Source organism: Procambarus clarkii, chromosome 9 (genome assembly GCF_040958095.1).
Source record: "Procambarus clarkii isolate CNS0578487 chromosome 9, FALCON_Pclarkii_2.0, whole genome shotgun sequence".
Classification (NCBI taxonomy): domain Eukaryota; kingdom Metazoa; phylum Arthropoda; class Malacostraca; order Decapoda; family Cambaridae; genus Procambarus; species Procambarus clarkii.
In genome coordinates, this window is record NC_091158.1 from 20157131 (window position 1) to 20170332 (window position 13202).

General features: G+C 39.9%; 1 protein-coding gene across 1 annotated transcript in view; it reads left to right on the forward strand.

Moving 5' to 3' along the window:
• LOC123766145 (chitinase-3-like protein 1) overlaps positions 1–13202 on the forward strand; it is a 39839-nt gene that overhangs the window by 24928 nt on the left and 1709 nt on the right. The window contains exons 2-8 of the mRNA XM_045755039.2: positions 4762–4959; positions 8521–8680; positions 9100–9196; positions 9556–9783; positions 9928–10113; positions 10231–10454; positions 11808–12149. Of these exons, the coding sequence (XP_045610995.1) occupies positions 4762–4959; positions 8521–8680; positions 9100–9196; positions 9556–9783; positions 9928–10113; positions 10231–10454; positions 11808–12149 (1435 nt within the window). The remainder of the gene's footprint in view (positions 1–4761; positions 4960–8520; positions 8681–9099; positions 9197–9555; positions 9784–9927; positions 10114–10230; positions 10455–11807; positions 12150–13202) is intronic.

Below are 13202 nucleotides of genomic sequence, written 5' to 3' on the forward strand. Positions count from 1 at the left end.
AGGATGGTCAGTGTGGGAGTGAGTCACACTAGGGGAGGATGGTCAGTGTGGGAGTGAGTCACACTAGGGGAGGATGGTCAGTGTGGGAGTGAGTCACACTAGGGGAGGATGGTCAGTGTGGGAGTGAGTCACACTAGGGGAGGATGGTCAGTGTGGGAGTGAGTCACACTAGGGGAGGATGGTCAGTGTGGGAGTGAGTCACACTAGGGGAGGATGGTCAGTGTGGGAGTGAGTCACACTAGGGGAGGATGGTCAGTGTGGGAGTGAGTCACACTAGGGGAGGATGGTCAGTGTGGGAGTGAGTCACACTTTAGTAGGAAGCTCTGGAAGGTCAACCTACACTGGTTCATTCAACCACTGTATATCATGAGGCATCTCTCCGTATGATTAATGGTCGTGAGCCAGGACCCATGAACTGAAACCCAGCCTCAGCAAGCACAGTAAGGGGTATACGCAGGCACACATTAGTAACATTGAACAAATCCTTGTTGAACAAAGTAACCGTGTTCGGCTTATGAACAGAAATATAAGAGACCGGCAGAATATGTGACGCAATAGGTTGACCTCGAGTTTATGACCTTTGGACCTCGAGTGTTGGGAGGTGTGGGGAGGAGGTGTGGGGGAGAAGTTGGGGGGGGGTGATAGGATAGGGGGGGGGGCGAAAAGCCTCGCCTATTTAGTAGGAAAATAGATGTGGCAACGGCAGCCTTTGTTCGCGGGATGTAATAAGCTTAGATGTATGTGCTTGCACTTTTCTCTTAAGTATTCTGCTGTAATTCTCACTCTGATTTGTATTGTTTTTTGTTGTTCTGTACTGGAATGTGTTGAGCAACTGTATTATGTATATGTTGTAGTATGGTACTTTTTATACTGAATTTGTGTTGATTTCATTATAGTGCGTTGCCCCCTTGTCGCCCCTCACTCCGCCGTCATCCGGGCGTGTACGCGGCGGTCGTTTAAACTCCGGTAAACAGTGAACGGGAGGGAGAGGAACAGAAGTGAGAAACAGACAGAAAGAGATAAATATACAAAAAATAGAGACATGTAATGATGTAGAAGGTAAACAGTACACAAAGCTAATGAAGCATCCAGACACAACTTGCGAGACAGACAACAATGAGAAAAAGACCAACCAAAGATAACAATGACGTACAGTACATGTAGGATCTAAGGTGTCGGAACTGACAGTATTTCTCAAGCACTCTAACATCTGTATTGACTTCACACCCTCTTCCTTATGGAGAGGGTGTTGAGGTGTAGTGGCGGGGGTGGACGTGCGTGAGTGTGGGAGGGTGTGGTGGTGGGGGCTGGGTGAGAGTGGGAGGGTGTGGTGGTGGGGGCTGGGTGAGAGTGGGAGGGTGTGGTGTTGGAGGTGTGCAGGTATATGTGACATTTCAGAGAAACTAAGGCAGGATTCGGGTCAGCAGAGTTTTGAGTTCATAGAGTACTCCACAAGCAGACACAAGGTATTCTCATGCACACATAAATCACTCATAAACGCATTTCACGATCACGCATTCACATACACAGATATATAGAGGGATACAGATAACAACTGGCATGTGCACACGCAGGCCGGCTCACCTTGACAACCGTTGTCAGGGCACAATAGTGAGTTCCAAATGTCAGAAGTAAGACGGAACTCTGCCGTGCCCCGAGCTGATCACAGAACCTTCACGCTGACCCCGTGCCTCCTATCCTCACTGATCCCACCTTTCACCTTCCTCCTATTAGCCAGACTTCTTGAGGGGAATCACCCAATCCGGACTCTTACGAACAACTGAATCTCACCTGAATCTGACTACCCTCTACTCAGGGATACACTTGCTTCTTTTTAATCGACGCGGTAAACTTATGAAACATCTTACCAACATAAATAATTTAAAGTCAGTATTCACGTAGACTCCTTACAATGACGTCATGCAAGGGGTTCAACCAACGCCGTTTTCGAATTACGTTTGTAAATATATAAGAATAATGAACTGTTAGATAGTTCTAGCATTTTGTTTAACCTAATAGCAAATACTGTAACATAAGAGATGTACTACAAGAGTCACAACATATCCCCAGGGACATGTACCCTGGAAGTAATCATTTATAAACCCCTACGTAATTAGTGCTATTATCAACTTCCTATTGATGGTTAGGTTAGGTTTCATTACGTTACTATGGTGTATTTATTCTCGAACATGCGAAATATGAAATTCGAAAACTATTTGAATATTCCTGAAAAATTGATTTACACAAAACAAGGTTCTTCAGTACGTTTCCAAGAAAAGGAGTCACTCAGACTTTATATTTTAACGATTTATAATATAATAAAGGTATAACTTGAGAACATTTTTCTGTTTGGGACAAAGGTTCACCTGCCAGTTTACAAGTAGGCTGTTGTTGGAACCGTAATATGCTTTCAGACCATCACAAATATCTAGATAACTATCCTGGTAGTTTGAGGATTGGTGTCTCGTTCTAATCACTTGACCCCTAAGAACGGGCTCCACAAATTGGTATTTACGTACACAATATGGCTATCGTGCGCTAGCTAGGCTGTATGCCCCTATTTGTCTAAAAAAATATTACATGTACCACGCTAGTTAGAACCGAAGGGCTGGAATTTTAAGAGGTATAAATATTACAAATTTTGTTACTGTAATAATGTACAATATCTTGCATCTGGAGCAATATTGGCGAGATTCGGCAACGGCCTGACTAGCATCAGACTAATACTCGGAAATTATTTTATCTCGGAAATAAGTAAGAGTAATAATTGAAACCCTTGTAGTAACCCACTTCCCTACAATAAAAATTTATATAATAGGATGCCCCACATACTTTGAAACCCTGCGTAATATAAATTATATTTGTGTAGCTTAAATAATATTCGAGTTAAAATATTGTCGATCGTTTTAATATTTAAAAAAAATCTCTCCCAAGGTTCATCTCAGACCATCCCATCTATTAAACTGGGTTGTTGAAGAGCTTGGGCAATCATATATGACGAAAAGGGGCCTCAAGGTCAGGCTCAGGAGTGGAGTGCAGTTAAGTTCCCAGAGGTGTTATTAGAGCAGACAAAGGTCAACACTAATGTCAAGGTTAACAGCAGCCTCCTTACTGACTTCACCACTACGTCACATTTTCTGTGCGTGAGTCCTCGGTTAGGTTAGGTCAGGTTAGGTTCGGGCAATTTAGTACATTTTTTTTTTGTGACGTGACAACTCTAGAAGAGATTAAGCAAGACATTAGAAATAGAGCAATGCAGAATATGTTCAGTGGCCACAACACAGCAGCTGCAACATCGGGATCTGCGGGTTGGTACAAGATTTCAACCAACTACAAACCACTTATTGTGATGAAAAGGCAGAACAACAGAAGTGCACTTACATCACATCAGGCTTGAATACCCATGTGCATGGGAAATAGGCTTACATGTTCCAGAAGATGACAGGAAATGTCAGCACTGTGGAAAAATGCCCGACAAACCACTGGGACATTATCTAACACAGTGCAGTTGCAAACCAAATAAGATTTCAACCAATATTCAACATAACAGAAGTTGTTGAACACATTGGGCATAATCTTACTGAAGCAAACATACGAGTCATAAATACTCATACACCGTCTAAGCAGGACACAAACGAGGAACGAGTAACACTTAGTGGGTCAGTCAGAGGCTTAGGGTCCGCTCAGGAATATCCCCGAAAAACTAACTGTAGAGGACGGGCTGTACTGGCAGCCTACTGATATCACACTACCAATCCCAGCTGCTTACACGCCTCCCACGGTAGGAAGTTGTCGCCATGTTTTGCCAAGCGATAATGAATGTAATCTTTACTATTTCTCAACATTAAGGCAATTATGTTATGTATGAGGAGTGAAGTGAATGAGACCTTGAGGAGCCTGGGACCACAGTAAGAGTTTGTGCAGGTGACAAATCCCCACTGGAGTTTACAACAGCAGTGCGACGCATATACTGTGCACACCACACAAAAATGATTACGGTGTGCTCATGTTAATTACGCTCACGTATATGTCAACGACCTAACGGTTAATAAACACCTTTGTGTTAATGTTCGCTGATGACGAAACACTAATGAGAACCAGAACTAAGGATTATTGTGCTACCCAGCCTGCAAAGGAATCTTGACACATTCTAGAAATGGTCTGAAAATGATGTTTTGCAAAGCCTGCAAATAATACTAGAGCCGGGTGGGGGTGGGGGGGGGGGGGTAGAAATAGCCTAAGCTACTCTATCCCTTTGAGATGTATTTCTTTCTTGTCTCAATAAACATACTTGAGATGTATTTCTTTCTTGCCTCAATAAACATACTTGAACTAGAGCCGGTATTATCATTAGTATGTCAAATTTGTGGCTCACTGCTGTTCAGTGGCTACCCTGTCTTTAAACCATGTTTTATATATATAGTAGTATCGTATTTGTTAAATTACAGCCATAATCTTTCATTTTTTATCATCAACGTGCAAGTAAGTAATTATCAAAAGAAGGTACTAAGCCAGGATAAACGTGCAAGAAATAAATGAAAAGGCGAATGTCATGTAATTAGGCATTTTCCTGATGACTTCCACATGTTTCGTGAATGGGAATAAGTTAAGAGTTAATGACAATATTATGCATCTTATAGTATATCTTAGTGCGCTTTGTAGCCTCTTCCACATGACGGTTAATATTTTATTGCCAGTTTTTGTTTTATTATTCGATATTTTACAATTTTATTTGAATGACATTGAGTTTTGTGATTACAGGCGGGGTAGAGGCCCAGCACAACCAGCAAGTTGTGTGCTACTTGGGGTCATGGGCGGTCTACAGACCGGGAGCGGGCAAGTTCGACATAGAAAACATCGACCCAACTCTCTGTACCTCCCTCATCTACTCCTTCGTTGGCCTCAATGAGACCAACTTCTCTATCACGTCTCTTGATGTCGAATACGACATTAACAAAAGTGAGTATATTATTGAGATGAGAATTTCTGCAGCGTGTGTATACTCTCAATAAGCAGCTTAAACAAATACTTTTCTTGTCACCTGGCAGCCAAGATATTACCTCCATGCTGTTCCACTGGACTTCGTTTCCTTTCGCCAACACCTACTCGCCTCGTCTCCATGTTATTCATAAACTTATTCTTTGCAGGACATCTTTTAGCTTAATATTGTAATTTCAGTCTCTAACACTTAATTCACAATTATCTAATTTAAAATTATCCTATTTATTCATTTCCTAATATTGTCACTATGCAGGAATGATTGCATGCTGAATGATTGCAGCGTTGTTATTCATGTGTGCATACTTGCTCTTGTACACAGTTTTTGTAGTTTCTTTTATAGATGTTTAACTCATCTTAAAATATATTCTTTCCTTTGCACTCCTTGTATCCATCCCTTGGATTGCATGAGCATGCGTGTGTTGCAGGTCCATGCAGCACCCGTGGAGGTCATGCTCTTCACTGCATGCTCTCATTCAATCCCGTTTTCTTTTAATTTATGACTTTCATGTTCATATTTGTGGAAATAATTATGTTGTTTAACTTTTTAAGAGTTAATTCCTTACAGTTCACAAAGATCTAGTTTAAAATAATTCAATTTGGTATTTGCAAGAGGTGGTTTGTGGCTCGACATGCTGCCTCGTCCGCCGTCCCACGATGCTGGCTCTAACCTTTACTGCATTATCTTAATTAATATTAACATGGACAGACACCAAGTCACAATAACTGCGCTGAAATTACACACCAAACTCACATATCTCAAAATTAAGGAAGAGCTAGAGCGGAAGTGGCGGCGAAACGTCGCCACTTCCTATATTTCAGATGTGTGTGTTTGGTGCCACACATTAACATGGATATAGAACCAGTTTCTTGCATTCAAAGTTTAGTGCGAGTTTGATTTACGTTATTTACATGTACGGGACCGGAGTGAGCTCTCGTGACGTACCACAAGGATACGTCACGAGATACAAGGATACAGGCTATAATATTCTTGATATAAGAGCACAAGAATATTAGAATATGAAAGACAAACATAAAATAATGCAGGCGACTTGTCGGCCCATGCGAGGTAGCTCTTATTTATTCCCTCATTAAATATATATTCCAGCACTCCAATGTAAATAACATTTTTTAAAACAATGTTAACCCATTGTTTCGTGTTGATATATTTAACACATTATTATCCCTCTGTTAAACCCTTTCGTCCATTCGTATGCATCTTTCTATAGAATGCAAATTATCCTTTCTTACTATTTATACTAATTAGCATTAATATGGTCACGGCACAAGTTGTGATGACTTAGGCTTGTCTTGGCTGATACAGCGAATAACAAAATAGATTTATAAATGTCCTATTCTAATATATATCAGCCAGTACACTGTAGAAGCAGAACTACCTTCATACGTGCTAGCAGTTTTATTCCCAATCAAATGCAAATAAACATTCGTAGGGGTACAGGTCTAACTTTGGTCAAATGTACACAACTAATACATTATTACCGGTTATATGGAGGAATGAGGTGATGCTGCTGGTTGCTTCTAGAGTAATCCTCTGCGTAGCTTGTTATAATTATTGGTGGCGGCAACTGACGGTCGACGGGCTATAACACAAATAAATAAATGAAGGAGGGTCCACCTCCCATTACGGACCACAGCTGACTGGCGCGTGTTCTCAAACTTTCGAAAACGTAAACATTACAGTTGCGAGCCACCCAGAGACATCTATCCAACCACCTTAATTAGTCTAATAGTATTCATTGAAAGTGGCAATATATTATTATTATTATTATTAATATAGCAATATATTATATATTAATTATATATTATATTATTATAATAGCAAGGCAGACACCTATCCACCTTAAATATATATATATATATATATATATATATATATATATATATATATATATATATATATATATATATATATATATATATATGTCGTACCTAATAGCCAGAACGCACTTCTCGGCCTACTATGCAAGGCCCGATTTGGCTAATAAGCCAAGTTTTCATGAATTAATATATTTTCTCTAATTTTTTGCTTATGAAATGATAAAGCTACCCATTTCATTATGTATGAGGTCAATTTTTTTTATTGGAGTTAAAATTGACGTAGATATATGACCAAACCTAACCAACCCTACCTAACCTAACCTAACCTATCTTTATAGGTTAGGTTAGGTTAGGTAGCCAAAAAAGTTAGGTTAGGTTAGGTTAGGTAGGTTAGGTAGTCGAAAAACAATTAATTCATGAAAACTTGGCTTATTAGGCAAATCAGGCCTTGCATAGTAGGCTGAGAAGTGCGTTCTGGCTACTAGGTACGACATATATATATATATATATATATATACACACAATGTCATGAATGTGCATTTACAAAGGTAAAATGCAATTCTGATCAGCTTCCCCATATCCTGTATACATATACATACATATACACATACATTTATGTCTCTCCTACTTTGACAGGGTAAGGTAGCTGCTATATAAACTAGTGTGTTATCACATCTAACCATTGAAGGTGATTAAGATGCTTTTACAAGCTCTGGTTTATAAATATATCACATTGTATAACTGATGCATTACATAGTCAATCTTGGGTATAAGTCCAATATATCATCAAGTGTTCCAGTATTCATATAGCATTTACAGAGTTCAACATACCTCAGCCCAGGAGGGTGAAAGTCAGTCAATATGGGACATTCTACTGGGAAGGTGGAGATCTGTAATGTATGCAAGATCAGCTGCTGAGAGCTCTCTGACCTTTGCCGCTGATCTGATTCCAAAAAGAATCATAATCGCATCTGCCTTCAGTTGGTGGTAGAAGCTTTTCACCCCATCTTGTTGGCCTGAGGGTGGATAGGTGTTGTGCAGATGTGCATGGCTTACAGAAACTCCTTCCACAAGTGGAATGAGTGAGGAGAGTGACTTCAGCTAACTCCTGCATGATATACAGTACTTGAATGGTGCTTTAGCCTTCGGTGACCACATCAGGAAATTCCTGGGCAACTGCTAACGCTAGTGCAGGTGATACAACCTTAACGACACCCAAGAACACCAGCTTCTTCAGTACAGTGGAATGCGATAAACCTTTGAGGAAATAATTTTGAACTCAAATGGGCAAATACCGTGGCTGATATTCTGACCCAGGAAGTAGAGCTCCAACATCTAGAAGATGCACTTACCTGGATTAAAAGGGAGCTCTTGGGTGGCAAAGGCGTGAGAGAAACAGCCGCTGTTTCGTTATAGAGCGATTTGGAAGCTGAATTTAAAAATGAAATACACTCATAACCTAGAGGCAGGAAAAAATATCTAAACCACAAAAATTAATTTGGGTTTACAATACAAATTAACGGATATTTTACTCTACATTACATTTATCTCGAGCACAAAGAACAAACATTCTCAGCTCAGAATCAAACTGAAATTCCTATCAGATATCCCAGTCATAAACAAGAGAACATTCTTACTTAACTGTCCACTGACACCTTTATTTACCCAAACTATGTATTACAGAGGCTCTTGAAAGGTTCGTCAATATGAAGAGTCTGAACCCACGACTGAAGGTGCTAGTGGCTATTGGAGGCTGGACGGAAGGTTCCACCAAGTACTCAGCTATGGCTAAAACTGAAACAAGCAGGAAAGCCTTCATCAACTCAGCTGTTCAATTCATCCAGTAAGCAAATAAAAAATAAATATTTTTTATATGTTAACAAATCTTAAAATTAGACACTATTTGTTTTGTAATAAATGTTAATTATAATTTGCATTTGAATGTATGAATATTGCTTATTTTTAATAGAAAATACTTCATAAATTTTTGTTACAAATATTATTTGTATTATTGAATTTTATAATGTTTCTCAACTGCCTTCACACTTGCACAGTAAATGCATAGTAGAACAGTTTTCATTGTTTGCTCACATATGTTTGTTAATGAATTGTTGTGGGTGGCATCATGGACAGGATCAGCCGTTGGCCCTATGGGGACCTCGGTACACCTAACAGGCTTCCGACTTTTGACAATGGGAAACCGACTGCACAGCCTTCCAAAAATATTTGGACGCTTTAGGTGACTATGTTGGATTGTTTCAGAACTCACAAGCTGGATGGTCTCGACTTAGATTGGGAATACCCGGCCAACAGAGGTGGTGTTCCAGAGGACAAGGAAAACTTTGTTGAACTGGTCAAGGTATGCTGGTCAATGCCCCATTTCTTTTAAAACATAGTATTAACAGAAAATTAATTTTTTTCTGGCAGTTAATATGTTTTGTATAAACTTCTGTGTTGTCTGATGACAATACATTTTTATTAATATGTGATTTTTACAAAATAGTCAACAAATCTCATTGGGTCAAATGCTGTAAATGAGAACGAAATTCATTGTGTTTTATATAATAATTTCATATTTTAATCTGATTAAACAAAGATTGACATATAAATGAGATTAAAGTACCAATCAAGTTTAAATAATTGATGATTGTTTTCATCAAACAAATCATTGGGCAGATCATGTAATACAAATGTTCACCCTCAACACTAACCTCACAGGAGCTGCGTAAGGAATTCAACAAATATGGCTGGATGCTCACGGCTGCCATGGCTGCAGGAAAATCTACAATTGAAACAGCTTATGACGTTGATGACTTGGTCGACGAACTAGATTATATCCACATCATGGCTTACGATTATCACGGCAAGTGGGATGGAAAGACTGGGCTCAACGCTCCGTTGTATTATAGAGACGATGAATCTGATGATGACCAGGTTCTTAATGTAGTAAGTGTCTCTCTCAGTCACACCTCACAAACTCTCACCATAAACAATTTGTATTTGATTCTCAGCACTGGAAAATTTATAAGTATATAATTGCATAACCGAGCACTTATATATCAGAGGTTACTTTCATTATTGTGTTGACAGGATGCCACAGTGAAGCTTTACCTGAAGTTAGGAGCCCCGGCACACAAGCTAGTGCTTGGTGTTGGCTTCTACGGGAGGACCTTCCTTCTTAGCGATCCCTCCAACTCTGGCATCGATGCCCCATCGCTCTCCACTGCCTTCGCTGGGCCCTACACCAGGGAAGACGGCTTCCTTGGCTACAATGAGGTACATGAGCATTTAACATACTTTATATATGAATACTTTAATTTCCTTGACAAATTAGATTTATTTAGTGTGACAAAATATTAAACAAAATGATTCATTCTCCAAATCTCGTTACAGATCTGCGAGAAACAAAGGGCCGAGGCTGGGGCGTGGAACATTGTATGGCAGAAGTCCCACCAGGCGCCTTATATGTTCCGTGACAACATGTGGGTTGGTTACGATGATGACGTTTCTCTGGCCCTGAAGGTTGCTTATGCTCAGAGTCTTGGCCTCGGGGGCATCATGATCTGGTCCATAGACACTGATGACTTCACAGGTGTCTGCTCGCCGAAGAACATCAGGTATATAAACAACACGCACTAAATGGCCGTGAACTCCTGGGAATAGTGACAACATACAGTATTTCACCGTCACGATTCTTATTCTGAATACGGTGTCTACAGTTCTACACTTTGTAGGGCTTCTTATTATGTTCCTGTTTGATGTGTTTCTCAATGTGATGATGTTTGCAGGGCTTATTATTGTGTTAATGTTAGTGTGTTTCTTTTTTGTTTGTCTTATTGTGTTGATGTTTGGTGTAGTTTTCATTATGTCATTATTTGTATTGTTTTCATCATATTGATGTTTGGTGTAGCTCCTTACGTCATTGTGTTGATGTTCGCAGTGCTTCTCATTGATTATCTCTCTAGTGGCCTCGATGGGGGCATGATGCCAGCAACTTGTTAACGGTTCACCCATTGTTCCTGAGGATTTTTTTCTATCTGAATTTTTAGCTGAAGTAATGCCTTGGCATTTATGGCTTCGGTGGCGGGGCTTACAATTTTTCTCATTGTGTTGGTGTGTGGAACAAACAGCTCCTCCTTCAACAGCAACACACACACACTACTACTCTGATATAGGGACGTGTCGAGAATTGAAAGGTTGCCCACTATAGCGAAACTGTTTGAGATCAATGATTTTGTGAATTATGTATGAAGGAAATATGAAGAGTGAGAGGAATGATGAAATATGATGGAAATATCACAACTTACATAGCTTATGATAGTTTTCAATAACATAGCAGGCACAGTGTGTTATATGGTTATGTGGAGTACCAAATATATTGTTTAGAAATCTATGGTATAACCGAGATAATCTATGGTATAACTGAAGTGAGTTTAAAGGCACAATGAAAAAGAGCATTTGTAAAAGAAACAATGAGAAGTAGGAGAGAGGTCATGTTTCTGGGAGGGAGAATCTGTATCATTAGATACAGCAAATGTAGGGATACACAATTATGTATAAATTAATTCTAGTTGTAATGACTATGTGCATTTCCTTAACTCTTAATACAAACAGTTGGTGCTCATCATTTTGGCAGCTCTAATAAAGATGATTAATATTATAACATTTTATAATATCTATACATTATGAAACATACAGAACAATTAATTTATCATATGAAGATTTCATAGAAGCATTTTACAAGGAAAATTGCTTATTTCTACTTAAGATCTCTCAAGTATTATTCCTACTAATAATTATGCTCAAGTAATTATTCCTACTAATAATTATGCTCAAGTAATTATTCCTACTACTATTCATTGCTTATTCCTACTTGAGATCAAGTATTATTACTCGAGATCTCTCTGAAGAACAGTGTAGATATAATACAGGGCTGGCCACTAGCCTCAAGTAAACATTTCTTTTTATAGGTTCCCACTCCTGCGCGCCATCAATGGTGCCCTCGCTCTCAATGCTGATAAGCGCCCTCAGGCCACTCCTGCCCTACCCAAGCCAGTCTCACCACCAGTCTCGCCGCCAGTCTCGCCACCAGTCTCACCGCCTGTCTCACCGCCAGTCTTGCCACCAGTTTCACCAACGAGACCCACTCAACCATCGAGACCAATTCTACCAATTCCGACTAAGCCTGTGGATATTGATCACGATGACACTGATCACGATGATAAAATTGACTTGGATGATGATGATGGTAAAATTGACTTGGATGTGGACAATGATCTCAATAACTACAAATATAATACTGACAGTAGCAGGTAAGGAGGGGGTTATTGTCTTCTCTTCTTCTATTTAGGATGCACGAGCCTCTGTGACAAACATAATGTACTAGTAAACCAAATTTCTGGGGCAGTCACCCGTGATATATTTTGTTTACACAAATTTTCATGAGTCAAATGTGAAATATTTGTTATGATTCCTGTAGATTTTGTTTGTGATCATGTATTTTCTGAGACCATACCTCGGGGAGGGAAGTCTCGTGGCTGAGTAGACAGCACTTGGGGGTCGTAGTCCTAATAGCCCGGGCTCGATTCCCGGCTGAGGTGGAAACTAATGAGCAGAATTTCTTTCACCCTGATATTCCTGTTCACCTAGCAGTAAATAGGTACCTGGGAGGTAAGACTGTACTACAGGCTGCTTCCTGGGGATGTGTGCGCGCGCGCTTGTGTTAAGAAAGAAATATATGTAGTACATATAAGAGGAAAAATAGATTGGTAAGAAAGGCAGGGTCCAAGAGCTAATACCTCGATTCTGTAGATAAATAGTAAATACAGTTGTGTCAGTGTGTAATAATACATTTTCTGAGATGAGGCGAGGGGGGAGGATGAAGTGGGAAGATGGGGTGAAAAATAGAGAAGAGGGGAAAAGAAACTCGGGTGCAGCTGGGTGGCCAGACAGAGAAAAAGATAGGAGAGGGGGGTGGAGAGAGAGAAGAGGGGCAGATGGGGAGAAGGAGGAAAGAGGGGAAGAGAAAGCAAGTAATTATCAAAAGAAGGCACCAATCTGGGGAGACTATCTAGCAAGGGGAGAGGGAAGATGTGTGGTGAGAAAGAAAAGGTGGTGGAATTGGGGTGGAAATAGATTACCTTATGCACTGCCCGCTACCCCTCCTTGTATAATATCCAAGTTTTGTCTTACATATGTAGGCTCAATGCGACCTCCAGCATGCACTGGAATATGATGAAAAACTGTACTAAAGATGCATCACCATAGTTGCTGGGTGTTGGTTGGACATGGAACTCAAGTGGAAGTAGAAGAGTTCCAAGAATAACCAACACTTATAAGCAGTTGCTGGTGGTGTGGTATTAGTA